At 39.5% G+C, this 22,008-nt stretch overlaps 1 protein-coding gene across 1 annotated transcript in view; it reads left to right on the top strand.

Moving 5' to 3' along the window:
* The first annotated feature begins 1,298 nt into the window (after nt 1-1,298).
* The window catches only part of anxa11b (annexin A11b), a 34,142-nt gene continuing 13,432 nt past the window's right edge, over nt 1,299-22,008 (top strand). The window contains exons 1-4 of the mRNA XM_067429089.1: nt 1,299-1,451; nt 15,945-16,266; nt 18,224-18,258; nt 20,254-20,409. Coding sequence (XP_067285190.1) covers nt 15,954-16,266; nt 18,224-18,258; nt 20,254-20,409 — 504 coding nt within the window. The 5' untranslated portion in view covers nt 1,299-1,451; nt 15,945-15,953. The remainder of the gene's footprint in view (nt 1,452-15,944; nt 16,267-18,223; nt 18,259-20,253; nt 20,410-22,008) is intronic.

The following is a 22,008-nucleotide window of genomic DNA, read 5'->3' as shown; positions in this document are numbered from 1 at the left end:
CTTTTGCTGACCCGTCGAGGCATGGACTCCTCTAGACCCCTGAAGGTGTGCTGTGGTATCTTGTACCAGGATGTTAGCAGCAGATCCTTTAAGTCCTGTAAGTTGCGAGGTGGGGCCTCCATGGATCGGACTTGTTTTTTCAGCACATCCCACAGATGCTCGATTGGATTGAGATCTGGGGAAAGTTGGAGGTCGAGTCGACGCCTCAAACTGGTTGTTGTGCTCCTCAAACCATTCCTGAAGCATTTGTGCTTTGTGTCAGGAGCATTATCCTGCTGGAAGAGCCACAGCCACCAGAATACCGTTTCCATGAAAGGCTGAACATGATCTCAGCAATGCTTAGGTAGGTGGAACGTGTCAAAGTAACATCCACATGGATGGAGGACCCAAGGTTTCCCAGCAGAACATTGGCCAAAGCATCACACTGCCTCCGCCGGCTCGCCTTCTTCCCATAGTGCATCCTGGGGCCATGTGTTCCCCAGGTAAGCCATGCACACACAACCGACCATCCATGTGATGTAAAAGAACACGTAATTCCTCAGACCAGGCCACCTTCTTCCATTGCTCCGTGGTCCAGTTCTGATGCTCACGTGCCACTGTTGGTGCTTTTAGCGGGGTCAGGGGTCAGCATGGGCAACCTGACTGGTCAGCGGCTATGCCGCCCCATACACAACAAACTGAGCTGCTCTGTATATTCTGACGCCTTTCTATTCAGAACCAGCATTAACTTCTTAAGCAGTCTGAGCTCCAGTAGCTCGTCTGTTTGATCGGACCACACGGGCCAGCCTTCGCTCCCCACGTGCATCAATGAGCCTTGGCCGCCCATGATAGAAGCTGATAGATATTTTGATAGAGACTGACCACTGCAGACCGGGAACACCCTACAAGAGCTGCAGTTTTGGAGATGCTCTGACCCAGTCGTCATAATGTTATGCCTGATCAGTGTATGTTATGTTATATTACATATAATATTATATGTTATAATATATTACATTATATTATGTCATACTTCTGCAATTTACTGGATTGGAAGTGTTATTGTCAATATTTGGATGTTTTTTCTAAAAGTAGTAAATGTTGGATTACTTATTAGTAATAAAATAAAATAAAAAAGCCTAGTAGAATAGTAAACTATAAATAAGTAGTAAACCTATAAATTGGGGAAAAAAACAAACGTTTATATTATTCATAGCAACGTCCTGGTAATAACACCAAACAAAATCATTATTCGAGGAACACACTCTGGGATATTCTTCAGAAGGAGAAAATGCCTCATTATTTCCAGTGAGTATAATAGGCTCCAGATCAGGGATAGGCCTGTGTTGTGTTTGTGTGTGGATGTGGATTGTGAACAGGATCAGGTCACACCCACTGTGACAGACAGACGCCCTCCACTTCCTCATTCAGACCAACTCACGAGCTCCAGTCCTCACATCACACCTCACATACAAGTAAGTTTTGCATTTACAATCTTTTTCTACGTTAGAGCAACACTGTATTGAGTATTTGGCGCGTTTTGTTCTGTTCTGTTCTGTTCTGTTCTCAGTGTGACGTGTGTGTTTATAGAGACATTTTATATCTAGTCGGCGTTAATCCGCGATAAACGCGCCCTTCAGATGTTTCATAAACAAAAACTCTGTCGAATGGTCGAATTGTGCGCGTATTAAGATGTGTCTTGTTTCGGATTGTTTCAGTGTGTGTTGTCGTGTTATCTGAAATATTTGGCTGCCATTTTTTTCTTTAGGCAGAGCGCGATAACGAAGGGTCAAACCGTGTGTACTCTAGACTAGTGTGTAGTGTGCGATGGACGGACTGTGAGTAAATCAGTACATGTTCCGACATGAGATGTGTAAGAGCTGAGCTTCATTACTACAGTAAAGGAGTAAAGTAGGACGACATGCGCATGCGTGACTGGATAACCACTGGCTTTAATGCAGAATTAAACCACAGGAGACATGCAGTCACGCTATAGTGAACCCTTAACAGTTAACCTATGCATGTTCAAGTCCTATAACCAGATAAAAAGAACCATATTAAATAAAGCATGTGTTTTCATGGCTCTACAAAAGCGATTTGAAAAGAGTGTCCTAAAAAGTCATAGAAATTCCTATAGTAAATGTGTTTTCTAGTTATGCAAGAAACAAGGCCTATTTCTTCAACTTGAGAGAATTCTGGTTGATTGGTACACTTTCTCCAAGTCATCTCAATGGCAAAGTGTCCCAATCATCCTCAAATCACCTCTATTTTTGTAAGTGTGTTTTAAAAATGGCAAATGACTGTAAAAGTTATGTTACTTTACCTTAAAGGTTTTCATTGAGTATTGATCACAATGATCCCTGAGTTGGAGAAAGTTTGTGAACCTCTTGCATTATCATAAAAAAATTTATTGTTTTTTTTTTTTTTTTATAAGAGTAGGGTTTTACCCTGATATGACTTGATACTGAAAAAAAAGGTTTATTGAACCCTAAGACAAAATATTTAGCTTTAAGTTTGTATGTGTTTTTTGTTAAGTATCATAAGTTGATACATCAATATTTTATGGCTCATATAGTGAGAATATGGAGGAGAAACACCTTAATTTTATTCAGAAATCCAAAATAAGCAAAAATATACCATTTGACGCAGATGCTAATATTTATGTGGAAAAAAGAGATGACATTCTGATTACTGTAAATCAATGAGATCTTTATAACACTATAGAAGACTTTAAATACATAAAATGCATATAAATATCAATATCTGCCAATAATATATCTAAGTAAGATGATTTTTAAATATCAGTTTTATAGCTTAGTTTTATGATCAAAGATCTAATTCCAAATTCCAGAAATGTAATTTTTTTCTTCTGAAGAAAGACAAATAAAAATAGTGATAACTAAAATATTAAACGTCATGATGAATATTTATTGAGTGGGGTCAAAATGACAGGTTTGGAGCCAATTTCCTCTTAAATCTGATATCAAAGTAGGTCCAACCCATGCAGAAGTACTTTAAATTCTTCTAAAACACACGTTGTAACATAACCGTAACAGTTTTATTCTTCCGTCAACCTATTGCCTATATAAGCAGAACACACCTTATAAACCTGCCGCCCAACACAGAGACTCGTTTGATCAGTGGGATGCACACACATCGGGTGTTTGAATGCAGTGTTGAAATATTCACACCTCGAAGGCTGTTAATCTTTCTTATCATGCGGCTGGAGGTGTGTGTAGTTCTAGGTTGAGATGTGTGTACAGACAGGGCGGCCCGAGGGGCTCTGGGGCCTTGAGCAAGGTTATGGGACGCTGTTAAAATTGCCGTAAAAAGAAATTCTTACGATCATAGACCATTGCAATGTAAGAGAAAGCACTAGAAATAATCATATTGTGCAAATATTTAGTGTAGAGTAGTTACTTTGTAAACAAACAAAAACAGCAATGAGGGATAAAACATGATGCAGTAGAATCACATCTCCTGAATCTCGTGCATGTCTGCAGAAGACTTTATTTTGCAGATAATTATATAGCCATTTGGATAACATATGATGATTTGCTTGACGCTGAATTTTTACCTGGTGTATTGTCCTCTGATCAATGTATTGTCCATCATTTATCTCATTTGAGTTGCTACTGGTGGTTGATATGCTAATTCGGATGACACTGATCTGGTTTTGTTGGGGAAGACCAGTAGCAGGCTTTATCACGTTTCACTTTAAACGGACCTTGCAGCAGCAGGGGTCTCGAAAAAGAGCCCTGCCTCCCTCCATCAATGGGGATTTGGGGAAAAAAAGCCACTAAAATGAATAAAAATGCTTCGAAACACCAAGATATGGTGCAAAAAAAGTACAATATGTAAGATTTTTGTATTTAAATATCTAAATCACTAGAACAGTGTTATACATTTCTGTAAAAAATGTAGAGACCACTTAACATTGAAAAATCAATATTAAGTGGTCTCTTAATTTTTTTCCAGCGCGGTATATTTTGTTGACTTGTGTACTTTACAGTGTCTCAAATGTTTCCAAGAATGTTTAAATTCAGAGAAACAAGTGATTTTAATCAGGTCACGGACCGTGCTTCGCCTATCAATGATATCATACCTGTGTTTCCCTCAATTTCCGGTTTTGTTTTGAAACCACAGAAACACCAAAGACGCTTTAATATATTATGGGCCAGATTTACTAAACAGGGCAAATTTAAATAAATCGCATTTCCAAAAAAAGCGAATGGGAGTGGAAAGTGCGCATCTACTGGCGACGCGCATATTAAAGAACACAACGCAGCCCAGCCGGTGTGTTCCCATAATGACCAACGCAATCTGATTGGTTTAAGACATGCTTTTTTTGTGTAATAAATAATCAAACACCAGTATATCTTTAAGCGCAAACCTTAGTAAATCAGTAAACCTTAAATTGATTCATTTCAATACTCATTCTTACATAATTTTTTTTTAGCTGAGAGGGAAAGTCCTACAAATGCATATGCATGAAAGTCAGCCACAAAAATAACCCTGTCCACGCCTTTTCAGCGCTAGCTAAAAAGGCAACCATTGCGTGTCTTCAGTAAATCCTGACAGTAGTTTTTAACACCCTAAGAGGGTTTGCACTGGTGCAAGCTGTTAGTAAATCTGGCCCTATGTGTTTTATTAGACCGATGAGCAACTGCTTGGATCATTCATGGACAGAAAACAAACTAATCATTGTTATACAACTTAACACAGACCTATTGTTTAAATCTGGTGTTCTTGGTTTATCGTAAATACCATGTTCTAATATTGATATGAAAATGAATATCTCGCCGCCTGTTCTGCTTCATACTACAGTAACGTTAATAAATCTAATAGGCATGTGCCAATATCAATTTTTCATGTTGCGATTATTGCTGAAGCTTTTATCACGGTATACGGTGTTATCACGGTATTGAAATAAGTTGCAAAAAAAGTGTTGTCATAGCATTAAGAACTCTTTTTGTAATAAAAAAAATAACTCTGAATGTTTAAATACAATAATACAATGCACCCAAAATATAAACAGCTCTAGAAAAAATTAAAAGACCACTTAACATTGAGAAATCAATAGCCCCTTTCACACTGCGATTCCGGCAAATACACGGATAATGCGACCCGGCATTTGTTCCCGGGTCGCTAGATTTGGTCCATTCACACTGCCAGCGAAATACCGTTATATGTGCGCTTTCACACACAACCCGTAACGGTCCCGGGTCGAGTTGACACGTGACGTCCGGATGTGACGTATAATGTACGAGTCGAAAAAGATTGGCGCCAAAGAATAAGGAAAGGCAAAACAGAATTGTTCTCATTGCTTTGTAAACATGGCTGTTGACCAGCAACTAGCGGCATTGTTGTTTATGCTAAATGCCCAAATTACTTTGTTTTTCTATATTGACTTCTTTCCGAAGAGTTAATGAGATAACGCGTACGCTGGAAGAAAAGCTTGCTGAGAGTAGGAAACAAAGTGAAGCAGCGAGACTTAGAGCACAGAGGCGCCATCGGATGCTAAAAGCTACCACTCTGTGTACACGGCTCATGCAACTGGGTGTTTCTGATAGAAGAATGTGGATGCTACGAAGACCTCAAGGTGCTGTGTTTTGGCTGTGTTAAAGGGGGGGTGAAACACTCAGTTTCAGTCAATCTTATGTCAATCTTGAGTACCTATAGAGTAGTATTGCATCCTTCATATCTCCGAAAAGTCTTTAGTTTTATCATATTTATAAAAGAAATATGGGCTGTACCGAGTCTTTCCGGAAAAAACCGAGCGCCTGGAGGCGTATCGTGTGGGCGGAGCTAAAGAATGACAAGCGGGCAAAGAGGTGACGTCCTCAAGCGTGGAGAAGCCCATCTATCTCAGCTAATACAGATAATGATCCACAATCAAATCTGAGGGAGAAATAAATTGAACAGGAGAAACAGCAACATCAGGACGTCCGTCTCTGTGGTATGTAAGTTACTGTATTTAATGGCCTCTCCACATTTCTGTGTCTTTACTCGCAGTGTATGAGGACATGATTCGGTTTATGGACTATTGTATGCGACTAAACCTTAGAAGTAGCAGAGAACAACAATGGAGTAACCGTTAGCGCATTTGAATGACGAAGCACGCGATAGTGTCGTTTACTGATGTTTACTCATGCGACGGTAGCCAATAGCAGAGACATTTGAAGCAGTTTAAGTTAACTCACCGTCGAAGCTTTATCGCTGGGACCGCTCCGTCAGAAACACACTTCTTTGGTATGATTTGGTAAAGTCCTGTGACAGCAGTGGCGTGTAAATCCATTTTGAGACACAACTGAAACGATGTTGTCAAGCTTCCCGTCATTTCTGCGTTCAAATCGGTTCAAATGCAGCGCTACCTTCCCGGAATGCTGTGCTGAGGCGTTGAAGTCGTTCGACGTCACCCATAGGAATAAAGTGGAGCGCGGCGCCGTTCACCGACGACTGGATCTGCAGCTGAGAGACTGTTTACAGCGTGCTCTAGTCACGCGCGCGCGCGCACCCTACCGGGAGAAGAGCCCGTACGGCCCGTACAAGGACCTTCCGCTCTTATTAACGTCAAATAGACCCATACTCGAAAAAAACTCGCCGAAACTTGTGAGAAACCGGAAGGAGTATTTTTGACACAGAAATACTCCATCAAACGTCCAACATTAGTTTTTGAAACTTTGTCTATGTTTAGGATGGGAATCCAAGTCTTTAACAGTGGAAAAAGCTCAGTATGCATGAAACAGCATTTCACCCCCCCTTTAATGTCCTCGAAAACTTCACCGCCGATCAGTGGCGTCAGCACATTCGCATGTCACGCACCACGTTCGAGTTTGTTCTGCAACTTGTTGAGCGAAGTCTGAGACGAAAGTCTACAAACTGGAGAAGCCACTTGAACCACGCCGTAGATTGACTATTGTTTTGTGGTGGTATGCTACCCCTGGCGAATACCGCACAATCGGTTGTCTTTTTGGTGTGGGGCTGTCGACTGTTTGTACTCTGGTTCATGAAGTGACCGCGACATTGAAGAGAACTTTTCAAACGTTTCATCACCTTGCCCAGAGGAGAAGCTCGTCAGAACACAATAAATGGATTCGCTCAACGTGGATATCCATTATGTGCTGGTGCAATAGACGGTAGTCACATCCCTATTATTGCTCCCCGGGAAGATGCTACAGCTTACTACAATCGTAAAGGATGGCATTCAGGCTATGAAAACGCTTTTCTAACTTGTTTACACCAAAATAAAACATGTCAACAATTCTCAATAAAAAATACTTTATTTTGGATAGAATATAAAGTGTGTTGTGCCTGTTTACATAAAATGTAACAATTTCAAGTATACAGAAAACAATTTTTGTTGTGACCCAGCACTAGGGGTGGGCGATATCTCGATATTTAAAATATATCGAGATATTTTTTCAGCTCGATATGGATTTGGACATATCGTATATTTCGATATATTGTTTATATTTAATTCAGATTCCGCCACTTTGCTTGTTTGCCTTCTCTGTGCTGTGCTCGCCCCGCTCGCGCGCCTCCCGCCTCTTGCTTTTGTTCCCCCTCCCCTCGCGTGTCGTCTCATTGAACACGGCGGCGTCCGCAACCAGGTGAGGATTAGTTATCATGTTGACAAGCGCGCGCATTGTTCAGGACTCAGTTTAGAGACCATGTTTTCCTTCTAACACAACTGCTTGCTAAAATTCATAAAGAAATATTAATGTTCATCATAGTTCAAAGCGCAAGTTTCACCCACAGTCAGGTGATTGACACTATTGGTGCGAGACGCGGTCGCAATCATGCCAGTTTATGATTTGTGTCTAACTGATCGCATGGTTTTCGGTTAAAATGTCAAAATGATCGCAAATCATTTGAAAACATTTATAAAGTATTGCAATATCATTACTATTATTATTTTGTCAGCTTTATCACGGGATTATGATGAATAGGTCTATTCATGTTTTAACCAAGAGGGAAAAACGCGACATCCCGGGTGTCCTGAGACACGGTGCTCTTCTGTCAGTTGTACTGTATCATATTATAATATAGCCTACCTTCTGACATTCATATTTCTTTCTGTAACTGGAAAAGAAGTGAAATTCAGCTCATGTGTAGCCTGCATGATGAGTTTGAATTTTGTCAAACTCATGACAAACATCACTGTTTGAACTTTGATACAAAATCAGTTTATTTATATCTCAGTCATGCCCCCATCTTTCTGCAAAATGCTTACTGTTTACTTTAAGTGTAAAAAAGGGAGTCTTTGATTCATCTTTTGAAAGCATGAAATAAATGAAAAGAAGGAAATATTATTTATTTTCTTTTACAGTTAAATTATTATTATTTATGTAATCAGGGAGTTTTTTTTTAATGTTGCAAAAGCAATTTGTTCCTACATGAACTGACTACCTCTTTGCACTTCAATAATAAAAAAAAGAATTTGTGGTATTTGGCATATTTGTTTTTGCTGTAGTTTTTAGGGGGTTATTTTTCCTGTAAAGATATCGAGATATATATCGTATATCGAGATATAGCAAAATATATCGAGATATATTTTTTGCTCCATATCGCCCAGCACTTGGTGAAACTTTTTTTTTCAAAGCCTTCAGCTTACTTATAATTTGCGCTTTCTCTCTCGGGAAACCACGCTGATGCATTTTTATTTTTATTTGCTCATAAACGACCGCATCACGTACCGTTCCACTGAGCTGGCGAACGATCTCATCTTCAGCGCGGAGAGTAAGGAGCTCCGTGGTCTCAACTTGTGTCCAGTTTGCGCACATTTCTGCGTGTTTAATTGTAGTTTAATTCGTGTGCGAAAACTCTGCGTTTAAAACACCGACTAGCTCTTCTGGCACTGCAGGGTTGTATTATTGAAAAAAAAACAAGCTCTAGGAGTCGCACGATAACTACGTCATCACTACGTCACATCCGTTGCGGCATTAGTTTCGGCTTTTGTTCACACAGCGCTCGTCCCGGGTCGGATACCGCAATATTACTAGGTCCCCGACCCGGGTCGGATTCGGTAATCAATCCCGGGACGTGGTTGCTTTCACACAGAAGGCGACCCGGCAATGCTCCGGGAATATTCCGGGTCCGATGTGCAGTGTGAAAGGGGCTAATGAGAAACCAATGTTAAGTGGTCTCTGAATTTTTGCCAGAGCTGTAAAAGTAAAGTAAATTAAAGTGCAAAAGAATTAGGTTATAAAGAACAACAGGTAACAAATTACAATACAGTCTCATTATTTAATGCATTAACTAAGATTGAGCAATAGCTACATTTGTTACAGAAAGTATAATATTTTCGTTAATGTTAGTTAAGAAATACTGATCATTAGTTAGTTTTATCTTAGGTCCATTAAAAAAGTTATTTTGATTTTAATGGTATTAAACAGTAACTAAGAAATTAGCATTAATTAGAATAATTAATTCTTTATAAGTATTTTTCTTTGTCAGTTTGGTAATAATGAATTCACATGTTAACTAATGAAGTCGTATGTCTCAAAGTTTTACTGAACAATAACATAAAATAAAACAAATATTTTAATCATTAGGGCATGTTGTAGTCCAGATTAAAACATAAAATGTTTAAGTTTGAAAATAAATAGCCTATTAAGTCTTTAAGTATGAAGTATTTGGTGCTGTGATGAACAACATTGAGATTACAAAATCGAATGGCTGTTTTAAAAACTACACGCGGTTGCTTTTGTTTGCTGGTTTCCGGGGTAACCTCTGCATTCTGTAGTTCATCAGCGCCCTCTGCTGTCACTGAGCGGCACTTCATTCAGCAGCGCGTCTCCTTCACCGGTTCATGTGCTCCTCATTTACATCTGAGCGCGCCTCCTTCACCCATTCAGTCATGTGCAAACGCACGTAGGGCTTGTTTACATCGGAGCGCGTGTCCCTTTGACGCAGAATACAGCGGTGTTGAGCATTTTATACGGTTGATGGGCAAAGTATTCTTGAGTGCATTATAAAAAATGTAATAATTGTTAATAAATTATTATTTACGGTATTTTGAAGTGCCCACGATAACAATATCGTGCATATTCATTATCGTGATATATCGCATTACCGAAAATTGGCACATGTCTTTCTAATACATTTGTTTATCCATGAATATGATTTCTGCCCGAGTCCCGTCGGATTCTCTTCTCCGGCTGTAGAGGTGAAGACGACATCTCCCATGATTCCAGGAGATCAAGTCGTCATCAAGCTACGCCTTTAGCGCCCTCTAGCGGTGAAAATTACATATTGTACCTAGTGTTGTCACGATACCAAAATTATGACTTCGATACGATACCAGACTAAAATATCGATACTAAATCGATACCACAGTAAAAAAAAAAAAAAAAAAAAAAGATAAGATACTTAATATGACAACAGAACTTGTTATTTTTTACTAAAAAAATCATGTGGCCAGCATGTTCCTTAGGGTTGGGCATCGTTTTGATTTGAACAATTATTGATCAATTACTATTAAAATTATCTCACAAATTTTTGCTATCTCAATGTATTTTTTACAATGGGGTAAATAGCTTACACACAGCACAAGAAAGCTGGATTTCGAATGGTAAATTGAATTTAAAAAGACGAGTAAACAGTAATTAAATAAGAACAAATAAACAGATTACAAACAATAGCACAAATAAATGCAATAGAATATAAGATACAAATTAAATAGACTGCTTTATTTTTTCAGGTAGGTCTAACATTCAGATAAGAAACTGATTTTAAAAAAATGCATAGTAATTACATTTAAAACAACATTGGATAATGTTCTTTTTAAAAAATTCAATCGCGTACAGATGAAACTATTAAAGTTACACGAGTCGATCAGTCAAGAGCAGTTGATCGTTTGTCTTTTTGTAGTTTGAATAACAAATGACTGCGGTCCCTTTAAGACTAGCGGACGCGTGGATCCTAAACACTGTTCCTGTTACTCGTTCTTCCTCAACTGTTTGCGACTGTGTTTACGTTAATACTCTTCCAGATGTGCACTGATAGTTCTTTGAGTGTATTTGACCAATAATAAGCTGGAAAAAGAAGCAAATGTTTGCACTTGTATCATGTCAGAGGCGGCTTTATTACGGTAGGCTATGTGTGTGTGCGCTTCAGATGTGAGCACGAAATCTGCGGGCATTAGTAGAATTCATTTATGTGCAATCCCGCGCGAAATTCAGACCGATCACACACTAACACTAACACACTGTCATGAGGAAAAAGTCCAGCAGAACGCGCGCTCGCCGTGCTCAGAGGTTAACCGGGCTGAGTGAGAATATGCCGGTGTGTGTCAACTCGCTTTCGGTCGGAGAGGAGAGCGCAGCTGGTATCGATACTGTAAAAACTGAGAATCGAATCGTTTCAGATATTCCAGTATCGATACATATTGAAATATCGATATTTTTGACAACACTAATTGTACCTTTAATATTTTTAAGCAAGCAAAAGTTTTTTGTTTTTTTTTCGAATATCAGCACGTCTGCAAATGTGCTTATTAACTTTATACAACAATTAAAAAAAGTTAATAGGGTGTTAGGTGACTTGCATTTTAGACACAATATTGTCTGTTTTTCCTTTATTTTGCCTACAAAAATGGTTCCAAACTGTAGAGCCATTGCGTGACTCAAAGCAACACACTTTCAGTTTCGTTACTGAATGAATCAGTGTTTTTTGAACGAATCACTTCTGCTTTGTCTCTGAATGAACTGGGATTCATGGAACAGGGCACTTTAGATTGCACAGGCCTCCTGTTTTTGCATGTGACTGTGGGTGCTTCTCAATATTCCTCCTCGTTTCCTCGCTCCTCCGTCCTCCATCCTATGACCCGGAAACTGATAGAGATCCGCCATCTTGTAGGACATCTCATTCTCTAATTGCACCGCGAGTAGGGCGGGGTGTCGATTCAGATGTTCCCATTCGATTTCAATTCACAAGCCCTCAAATCGATTCGATTTTGGATTCTCGATTCAACTCAAATGAATATAGATTTAATGCAAATACTGTAGGTAAAAAAGAACAGGTAACATAAGTGGGTAATTAAAAAGAGATGAAGAGCCACAAACCTGCATATTAAACTTTTTATTTTAGGTACACCTGGGTACATTAAAACAGAACGCATTTCTATATTTCAAATCCATACAATTGTTAAATACAATTTTGATTAGGGATGGGTATTTTCCCAAAATATTGTATTCGAATATTTGGGCTCATAACAATTGAATATTCGAATATTCATTTATTTAAATGAGGTATTTTGAGAAAATGAGAGATTTTTATTTTTTTTTTCTCAAAATGTCGTCACCATTTCTGAACAAGCTTGATTAAGCAATGTACACACACGCTTACGTTATATCTTAAGGTTTTTAAAACATTAAAGAGTGTGTTTAATCGGCCCCGGGTGAGAAAATGCGCCACTGATAGGCGTTGATGAGACAAAAATAACGGTTAAGTGAAGTTTGAGTGAGGCACTTTGTGTTTTCTGTTCACAAACCCTCAAAGAACTTTAAAGGAAGCATTTGTCTCGAGATCATTTTGCTATCATAAGTAATTTCGCTCTCACTCGGGGTACAGATGGGCTTACCTGCACTCCTGAACGCAGTGATCGCTCATTCCACTGGTGTTTGGATTTTTATGTGATTTTTCGTTTGTGGTAGTGATATTTTGATAACTCAGTTTCAGTAATTGATTTCATCAAAAGTAACTCCATTTTGTAACATCATTTTCAATTTTCATCTAAGTAATTCCAAACATCGACGACGACGTTGTCATCAAATGCACTCAACTTATTAACCTGCTCCACAGCGCCACCCAGTGGATTTAGTTATAACTGCGAGATTTAGAGGGATTTCTCATTGATTCACTGCATTTACAGCCAGCAAATCAACGCAATAAAATTCGAATAGTATTTTTAGTTTTCGAATGGTAATTACAGATCGAATATTCGACTATTCAAATATTCGCGCACACCCCTAATTTTGATGCAACTTTATTCTAAAAAAAAAATTATCTGAGAAGAATTTTATGGATGTTCGGATATATTTATTCTAAAACATAAAAATGATATTGGCATTTTTCAGTACACGACAAGCTTTTCTTGCGGTTTTGCTGCTTGTCATGTGCATTTACTTTTCATACACGAGACATGCATTCATTATTTTTTTACAGTCTATGTTTAATTCCTAGACATGAGTAGTTGCCGTGGTAACAGACAACAATAGCTTACCGTGCTGACTTAAGTTTACTGTGGACTAACTATTATTTGAGGAAATCTTTTTATAATGTAAGCTATTAGGGTTTGTAGTATTGATCCTGCGCTGTATATGAACTATAATTTGAATATGTATATAATGGCTAACGTACGTGCTTAAGTGACTGCTCAAGTTTGATCCTAATGCAAGGCAAGCATTCGCGTGTGTGTGATCTTTATTTTTAGCGGTTGTGTGCTCGTGTGTGTGTGTGTTAGGGCTGGGTATCGATTCAGATGTTCCAATTCGATTCGATTTCGATTCACAAGCTCTCAAATCGATTTCGATTCTCAATTTGATTTCGATTCGATTTTTGATTCTCGAACTCAAATGAAGATAGATTTAATACAAATACTATAGGTATTTATAAACAAGAACAGTGAACATACCGTAAGTTTACAAGTGGGTAATTAAAAAGAAATGAAGAGCCACAAACCTTTTAAACTCTTTTTACTTTAGGTACATTAAAACAGAACCCATCTCTATATTTCAAATCCATACAATTTTGATGCAACTTTATTCTAAAAAATGTATCTGAGAATACTTTTATGGATATTTTGATATATTTATTCTAAAACATAAAATGGATATTGGATGATTTTCAGCTATTTTCAGTACACAAGCTTTTCTTGCGATTTTTGCCGCCCGTCATTAGGGCTGTGTATTGCCAAGACTCTGGCGATACAATACGTATCACGATACAGGGGTTACGATACGATATATTGCAATATATTGCGATATTGTAAGAGAGGCAATATATTGCGATATTTCTTCTTTGTGTGTTTTTGTTTTTTATAATTTAAAAGAATAAAGAACACAACCATAAGCCTAAAACACAAGACAAAGTATTTTATTAAATTAATACAGTATAATTTATATCACTAATCATATGCAATGTGCAATCTAAGTTGAGGGGAATGTAAAGTGACTGCAGGATTCTTTGTGTAAATGTTTTAAAGGTTCACAGTATCCACAACTTTCCCGAACTCTGATCTTTCCCATGATCGCTATGGCAACGTAGAACACGCCGGTAACGAACTACCGGTTTACATTAGTCTGTACTGTTATCAGCTAAACGCTTGGTTGTATTATCAGGATTCAGGAGTAGATTTTTACAACAAGGCTTCAGGCAAAATGATCACACGTCCCAGATGGTCGCATGGATCTGACTATCTTACAAGAACTTACTAATATCTGTAGCACTAAGCGGTTCACCTGAGTTATGCGGTGCACATATTTTGCCACTGTGTGGTAGGCTTGGCTGTTCCTATGAACCACGCGAGAGTTACCTTCCGTCCATGCGGCTGTAAATCGATTTTATTTTATTATAAATAAAGGTTTATTTGTTTCTAGTTATTTATTTTGTTCGATATTTCCACTTTGCGGGAGTCCCACAAAATAATTGTATTTTCCCGCGACACGCACACAATAATATCTTGCCTCCCGCATCCGCATTCACCCATCAAATATTATCCCGCGACGCACTCGGTTGTGCTGGGTCCTGCGGGAGTGCATGTCTCTATTTAACGTTAGGTTGTTAGAGCGGTCTTGCTACACATTAAATCTGTAAATTATTGAAAACAATAAACATACCCCTTGCAAAAAATTATACAGTTGTACTGCAGTATTTTAAATAGGTTAAACTAATATATAAACTCAATAATTAAATTTACAGCAATGAAATGTTAATTTTTATTACAATGCACTTAAATTAATTGAAGTTCATGCATCTATTTTCATGTTGATAAAAAAAAAGTCTACTGACAATTTCTGACATGATTTCAACAATTAACTTACAAATATTAAAATATAAATATTACTTCTACATCACAATTCTTGAGTTTATTTGAAGCTCGTTGGGCATTGAATGGAGTGCGAAGGGTGCTAGGCAACATGTCAAACGGGTCCGTTAATGTTGCATGGTTTATGGAAGCAAGTAGGTTTCGGAGGTGAGACCCAGGCACTCAGCGCTCATCAACCCCAGCGAGAGCAGCCTTAACTCGGGCCGTCCTTCTGACGACTGCCGCTGCCTGGCAGAAGCCCCTCCCATGACGCAAATTTGCGTCTGTTGTGTAGTGAACGAAGCGAATAGAGTCAAAATGTTCGCGCGAATAGCGCTATTTATTCGCGTTACTCGCGTCTAGCGTGAACGCAGCATAACTGTTATTTGTGCTAAACCGGAACTGAGATACCGTCAACTGGAAGTATCGAGTGTCATGGCGACGCCCACTAAGACTTGCAGGAAAGTTGTGGATAGCAGTGGCTATTTAACAACAGAAAGTGCAGTCCATTTCATGACTGAATGACTGTTTTTTTTTATATTTAACACAGTAGCCCCGATCACACAGAACGCGTTTTTGCAGCGAGAGGCGCCTTTTTTGAATGGATTTCGTTTGGCAGAGAGCGTTATGCGCGCTGCTTATGCGCCCTGGGCGCCTCGCGTTTAAACCGCTTGCTGCGCCTCGCGTTTTTGAAGGAGCGCTCCGAGCGCATGAAGTTGAAAAAAAGTCAACTCTGAGCGGAAAAGCGTGCAACATCATCGCGCTTATGTTCTGTTGTCCAATCGAATGAATGAAGAGGCGGGCCTTCCGTTGTGTTGACCGTTACGCTGACGTGCAGCTCACACACTGCTCACGCTTGCAGTGTGAAACAGCCGTAAAAATTGGGAAGCACCCCCATGATTTTGAAATAACCATCTAAATGTTTTGCCATCTCCAGGTGTCAGAGATGAGTTATCCCGGATATCCTCCCGCAGGTGGAAACTACCCGCCCGGCTCCGGCCCGTATCAGCAGGCTCCAGGTGGATACCCTCCCCAACCCGGAGTCTTTCCTCCACAGGCAGGATACTATCCACCTCAACCTGGAGCTTATCCCCCTGGAGCAGGATACCCACCCCAGGCCGGAGGATACCCGCCCCAGGCTGGAGGTTACCCTCCTCAGGCCGGAGGTTACCCAGCTGCCCCTGGAGGAGGATACCCGCCACAGGCTGGAGGATACCCCGCCGCCCAGCCCGGAAACTACCCCAACATGCCCCCTGCAGGTGAGTCCGGTCTGAGCTCTGCATGCAGAAGCATTATGGGAAGTTTGCTCTGACGTTTGCTGAATAATTGACCATGCATAGCGTCTGGAAAACTGAGCCCTTTTGAAATGTATTGGCAGTTAAAAATAAGACGTCAATTAGGGATGCACCGGTATGAACATTTTGACTGTTATATTTGCTGATAAATCGTTTTTGAGAGTTACAAAAAAAAAAGTCACTATTAAAGGGGTGCGACATCACTTTTTTTTTACTTTAGTTAGTGTGTAATGTCGCTGCTTGAGCATAAACAGTCTCTGCAAAGTTACAGCGCTGAAAGTTCACTGCAAACGGAGATATTGTCTTTTAAAGTTACGGCAGTTTATTGCCTACAAAAATGGCCGGTTTGGACTACAACGAGCTTCTTCCTGGGTTGGTGACATCATAAACCCTCGCTAGTCTCCACAGATGTGACTTCTGCCCGTAATGGGAAGGGGCGTGGCCTTAACCTGTGCTTGGCACTTCAGCCAATCAAAATACAGGAAACTACATTTGGCCATCTAACCAATTTAAAGGTCCTGTTCTTCGCGATCCCATCTTTCAAACTTTATTTAGTGTGTAATGTTGCTGTTAGAGCATAAATAACACCTGTAAAATTATAAAGCTCAAAGTTCAATGCCAAGTGAGATTTTATTTATTGGACTACACCGCTGCACTTCCTGCTGTGATGACGTCACTAGAACCGTTTGTTGACTAACGCTCCGCCCACAAGAACACGCAAAAAGGGGGCGTGGTCTCGTTACTCTCCCACGTGGAGAAGAGCGCGCATTCAGCGCTGGCATCGCCCCGTTATGGTAAGAGGCGGGACCTTTCTGGGCAAAGTGCGCTAAGCTGCTGTCCAATCACAACACGGGAAGCGCTGGCCCAATCAGATCTCGTTACGTATTTCTGAAGGAGGGACTTCATAGAACAAGGAAATCATCAGGCCGTTTTTAGGACAGAGGAAACAGCGCTGTACAGATAAGTCAATTGTGTGAAAAATACTGTGTTTTTACACGCGAAACATGAACTCATGTTATATTGCACACTGTAAACATAATCAAAGCTTCGAAAACACGCGAAGAACGGGACCTTTAAGACCGTTGTGTTTTTCAGAGGGAGGGGCTTCATAGAAGCAGGAAGCGAACGAGCCGTTCAAAGGACAGACAGCGGTGTGGAATAAAGGGGGAATAGAAGAAAAAAAAAAGAAGTATTAAGACATGTTATACTGCGCCCCATAAACGCAACCAAGCCTAGAAAAAATACACATAACCACCGCTTTAAAGTCATGTCCCAAGCACACAATTATAATTTTATGTAGACTATATGACAAACTTGTGCTTAGCCCTATTTCCTTTTTGGAAGTGATGCCAATCATATTTCAAGCTATTCAAACCCATCATGGTGCACAGTGTGCATTTTTGTATCGTCTTTAATATATCACACGAATTTTCATACCGGGCTGATAACATTAAAAATGAACATATATCGACCGATTTATCATGCATCCCTAGTAAAAAAAGGGGAAAGTGTTTGTCTATACATTGCATATGAAATGCAAAATGCTATATATGTATATTTCTAATTTTCTGTATAATGTGAAATGTTGCAGATTTTAACACAATTTAGATGAAAAAAATATAGATGTACACTTAATCCAATTGTGATCGTTAAAATGGTAATAACGATTAAATTGATAAAGTTAAAGTGTGAATTAATTTGCTTAGACATCCTTTCGGATTATTCAAATGTAATTAAGACGTTAAAATGGAATCCATAAAATTTTTAAAAATAGGTTAAAAAAAGATGCATTTAAAATGCATCCGTTTCTGCTTTTCATGATTTATATATTGTAAAAATTTCGATAGCTTTCATGTGGTTGTTGTGCTGTGATCATCATTGTGTCATAGTTGAAGCAGCACTGAGTTTTTTATGTTATTAGCAGGTGGATGGGGCGCCCAACCTGGCTTTGGAGCTGTAAGTATCCCTTTATTTCTGCCTCTTTTATTGTGCATAATCATCTATATTGTGTGTTTTTAAATGCATTACAGAAGTACAGAATTTTTTTGGACTGTACCTTTTAAAGGGTTAGTTCACTCATAAATGAAAATTCTCTCATTAATGACTTACCCCATGTCGTTGGCCACCCGTCAGACCTCCGCTCATCTTCACACACAGATGAAGATATTAGTGTTGAAATCCGATGGCTCAGAAAGGCCTTCATTGACACCAATGTCATTTCCTCTCTCAAGACCCATAAAGGCACTAAAGACGTCGTTACAAAGCCCATCTCACTACAGCGGCTCTACAATCATTTATGAAGAGACCAGAATAGAGTTAGTGCGCAAAAAAACTAAATAACGACTTATATAGTGATGGCCGAGTTCAAAACAAAGATTCGAACCGTTATGAGTCAGTGAATTGATTCATGATTCGGATCGCGAGTCAAACTGCTGAAATCACGTAACGTTGGCGATCCGAATCATGAATCGATTCACTGATTCATAACCGTTCTAAACATTATTTTGAAATCGGCTCATCACTATATAAGTCGTTATTTAGTTTTTTTGCACACAAAAACCATTCTGCTCTCAAATGATTGTAGAGCCGCTGTAGTGAGATGGGCTTTGTAACGACGTCTTTAGTGCCTTTATGGGTCTTGAGAGAGGAAATGACATTGGTGTCAATGAAGGCCTTTCTGAACCATCGGATTTCAACACATAAGCCACGTTTCGACCCCAGGAACTTTACCCAGGAACCAGGAACTTTGGGTGGTACTCGGTGTGTTTAGACCGCAGGGTCTAAATGAAGTTGCGGGTAAATATTTCCCCCTCCAAACGGCCCTGCTCGCGAGGTAGCACTTTTTCAAAGTTCAGGAACTTTCGAGGGCGGGACTTGGGCGCTGAACATGCTGATTGGTTGAGCTCACGCAGCATTTTATTTCAACTCTGCATTTTTAAAAGTCTTTTTCGAGGTTCGTTCTGCGTTCAGTAAATATCAGTCTTGCTCTCTGTCTGATGGCGCGCGTTCGTCTCAGCCATCTCACGTTCATTGTCTGTAATATCTGATAATAATATACATTGTCTATTTAGTCCTCTTTAGTTTATTTTTCACCATGTAAACGACCTGACTGATTACTTTTAAGTGTGTGTCCTTACATGACGTGACAGCGCGCGCCGCCCTCGTGTTGACAAGAGAGGAAAGCTAATTTTTCTGAGGGGTAAACTTTTTATTTCGTGAGTTATGAAGATAATGTTGGAGTAATGACACAGCGCATATTGCCCCAGGCAGTTTTTACTTTAACTGCGCCTGACAGAAGAATTCATTTTTTTCTGAGATGATTATTACACTTTACAACAAATAAATAGCTTATATAATCCTGTATTAGTCCTGGTGGCCGTTAAGAGTTGCTATGGCTACAGTGAACACACTCCAGCTGCTGGAGAAAACAGCGGCGACATTTTTGGTGCGGCAGACAAACTGCATGTGACAAAATGATTGCGATTGAAAGTCATCACATGTAAACACCAGATCGGTTTAGATAACGTCTCATGTAAACAGTCCACTAAATCTTTCAATCGGTACAAAAAATGTCATAATTTTTTGTTCATTTTTGCGGTCGCACAAAAATGATTACTGTCCGTCAGTGACTTGGAGGAGCAGTCGCGCGCAGTCCTACATCACCGGACTAATCTGCCTAATCTTCACGGAACTTTATTTAGCGGCGGAAACGCAGACAGCTGCAGGTCTGGGGGGGAAAAAGTTCCTGTAAAAAAGTTCCTAGTACAAATTGTTCCGGGTAATTTTGGTGGAAACGGGGCTTATTATCTTCATCTGTGTGTGAAGATGAACGGAGGTCTGACGGCTGTCCAACCACATGAGGAATTAATGACACAATTTTCCTGTTTGGCTGAACTAACCCTTTAAGCTGGACTCTGACATGAAACTAATCATGTCCATGTTCTTATATAGCCTGGAGGAGGAATGCCTCAGGGTTACCCAGGGGCCCCAGCGCCGGGACAGCAGCCCATGCCAGGATACCCAGGTGCCCCAGCGCCAAACCCAACAATGCCCGGCTATGGAGGAGGTGCTCCGGCTGGACCAGCACCGGTCGGGCCTGCTGTCAATGTGAGAGACTGCCCGCTTTATCCGCCAATATAAGCTTGTACGGTTGTGTCCGGTTTAGATTTTCACGGTTCACACGGTTGCAGAAAACCTGAAATCACTGACTGAAATTCGAAAATGTTTCATCCAGAATTGCTTTTGTCACAATGAAAATCCAGGAACAAATTGTCAAGAAAATGTATTGGTCATACACTGTAAAAACCCTGACATTAAAAATATATTTCTCTGAATGTGCCCAGTTTCACAGCTAATTTCCACAAGAAAGACACAGAACATAAAAAAAACAGGAAACCGAAATACTTCAACTCAGTGGTGTAGTAACTTACCATTGAAACAGGAAATTGGACATGCAAAGTTCCTGTCCTATTTTTTTTTTTTGTCTTTAGTTAAAAGTAAATGTGAAATAGCTTTCACAATGCATTTACTTCCATAATATGACATTAATTAAAATACAATAAACATAAAATATTTAATCATTTGCATACTGTTCAAAAGTTTGGGGTTTTTGAAGGAAGTTTCTTCAGCTCATCAGGGCCCGTATTTATCAAGCTTCTCAAAGTGCTATTTTAGTCTTAAGTGCTGAAAATTCATGAAATTTACTCCTACTTTCAAACTTAAGTATAAAAGCAAATTATCAAATTTCTTAAAGCTAAGAATCACTCTTACTCTCCCAGTTATTTAAGACAGCTCGAGAGGTCTCTCAAGTGGTTAGGAGTTGCCAGTAGGGGCTTGTGATGGCGCTGAGGAGACAGAGACGTGCGCAAATCTTTCAATAGAGGGAGAATGTGTTCGAAATGTTTGACGACAAATAGTTCATCAAACAGTATCGTTTGGACAGAGCAGGCATCATCTTTTTCAGCGCTGGTTAATGTTGGGTTTTATTTATAAAAAAAACACTGTTCGACTAATTCAGCAAGCAGTAGTGATCGCTTCTTCCTCCTGCCATGTCGGTTTTATTTTGGAATCCATGATTGATGGCTGATTATAAATTTTAAAAAATCTAGGCGATATATAGGCAGGTCATTTAACAGCACACCAGTTTAAACCATTTAATTAAATGGATGAAAACATGTTTATCTTTCATTTAAAATAATGTATTCTCTTGAAAACTCTTTATTGTCAAATGTGTATTGGATGTAAACTCCTCTTAGGAATTTCACCATTCAATGTGAATTTATCTGAGGATATTCTTAAATAAGGACATCTATTCAGTGATTGGTTCATGCCTATGACATCATCCAAAATCCCGTTTGTGGCACAGCAACGTGTTGTAAATCCACTCTAAAGCCCTATTCGGACTGGATTAGTTTAACATGGGGACGTGGGGGTAAAGTAATTATTACCAGAGGTTCTCGGTGATTTTAGTCCCGTCCGAATGTGCCATCTCGGTAATCATTACGGAGAATGTCAGTAAAGATTACCGAGACTTTTACCTTCTGTAAAAAGGTCCGGAAAAATTACCTCAGGTAATACTAATCCCGTTCGAATAGACCTGCTGTAAAAATGTATGGTAAAATTCCGTCATTTCCTGTTTAAAAGTTAAAAAAGAGCTCTTTTTGCGACTATGGAGGCGCTTGAAGCATTCGGTTGCGTTGTAGGTGG

This window comes from Pseudorasbora parva, chromosome 21, assembly GCF_024679245.1.
Source record: "Pseudorasbora parva isolate DD20220531a chromosome 21, ASM2467924v1, whole genome shotgun sequence".
Taxonomy (NCBI): domain Eukaryota; kingdom Metazoa; phylum Chordata; class Actinopteri; order Cypriniformes; family Gobionidae; genus Pseudorasbora; species Pseudorasbora parva.
Note: the sequence above shows the minus strand (reverse complement) of the source record. Positions and strands in the feature narration are given on the sequence as shown.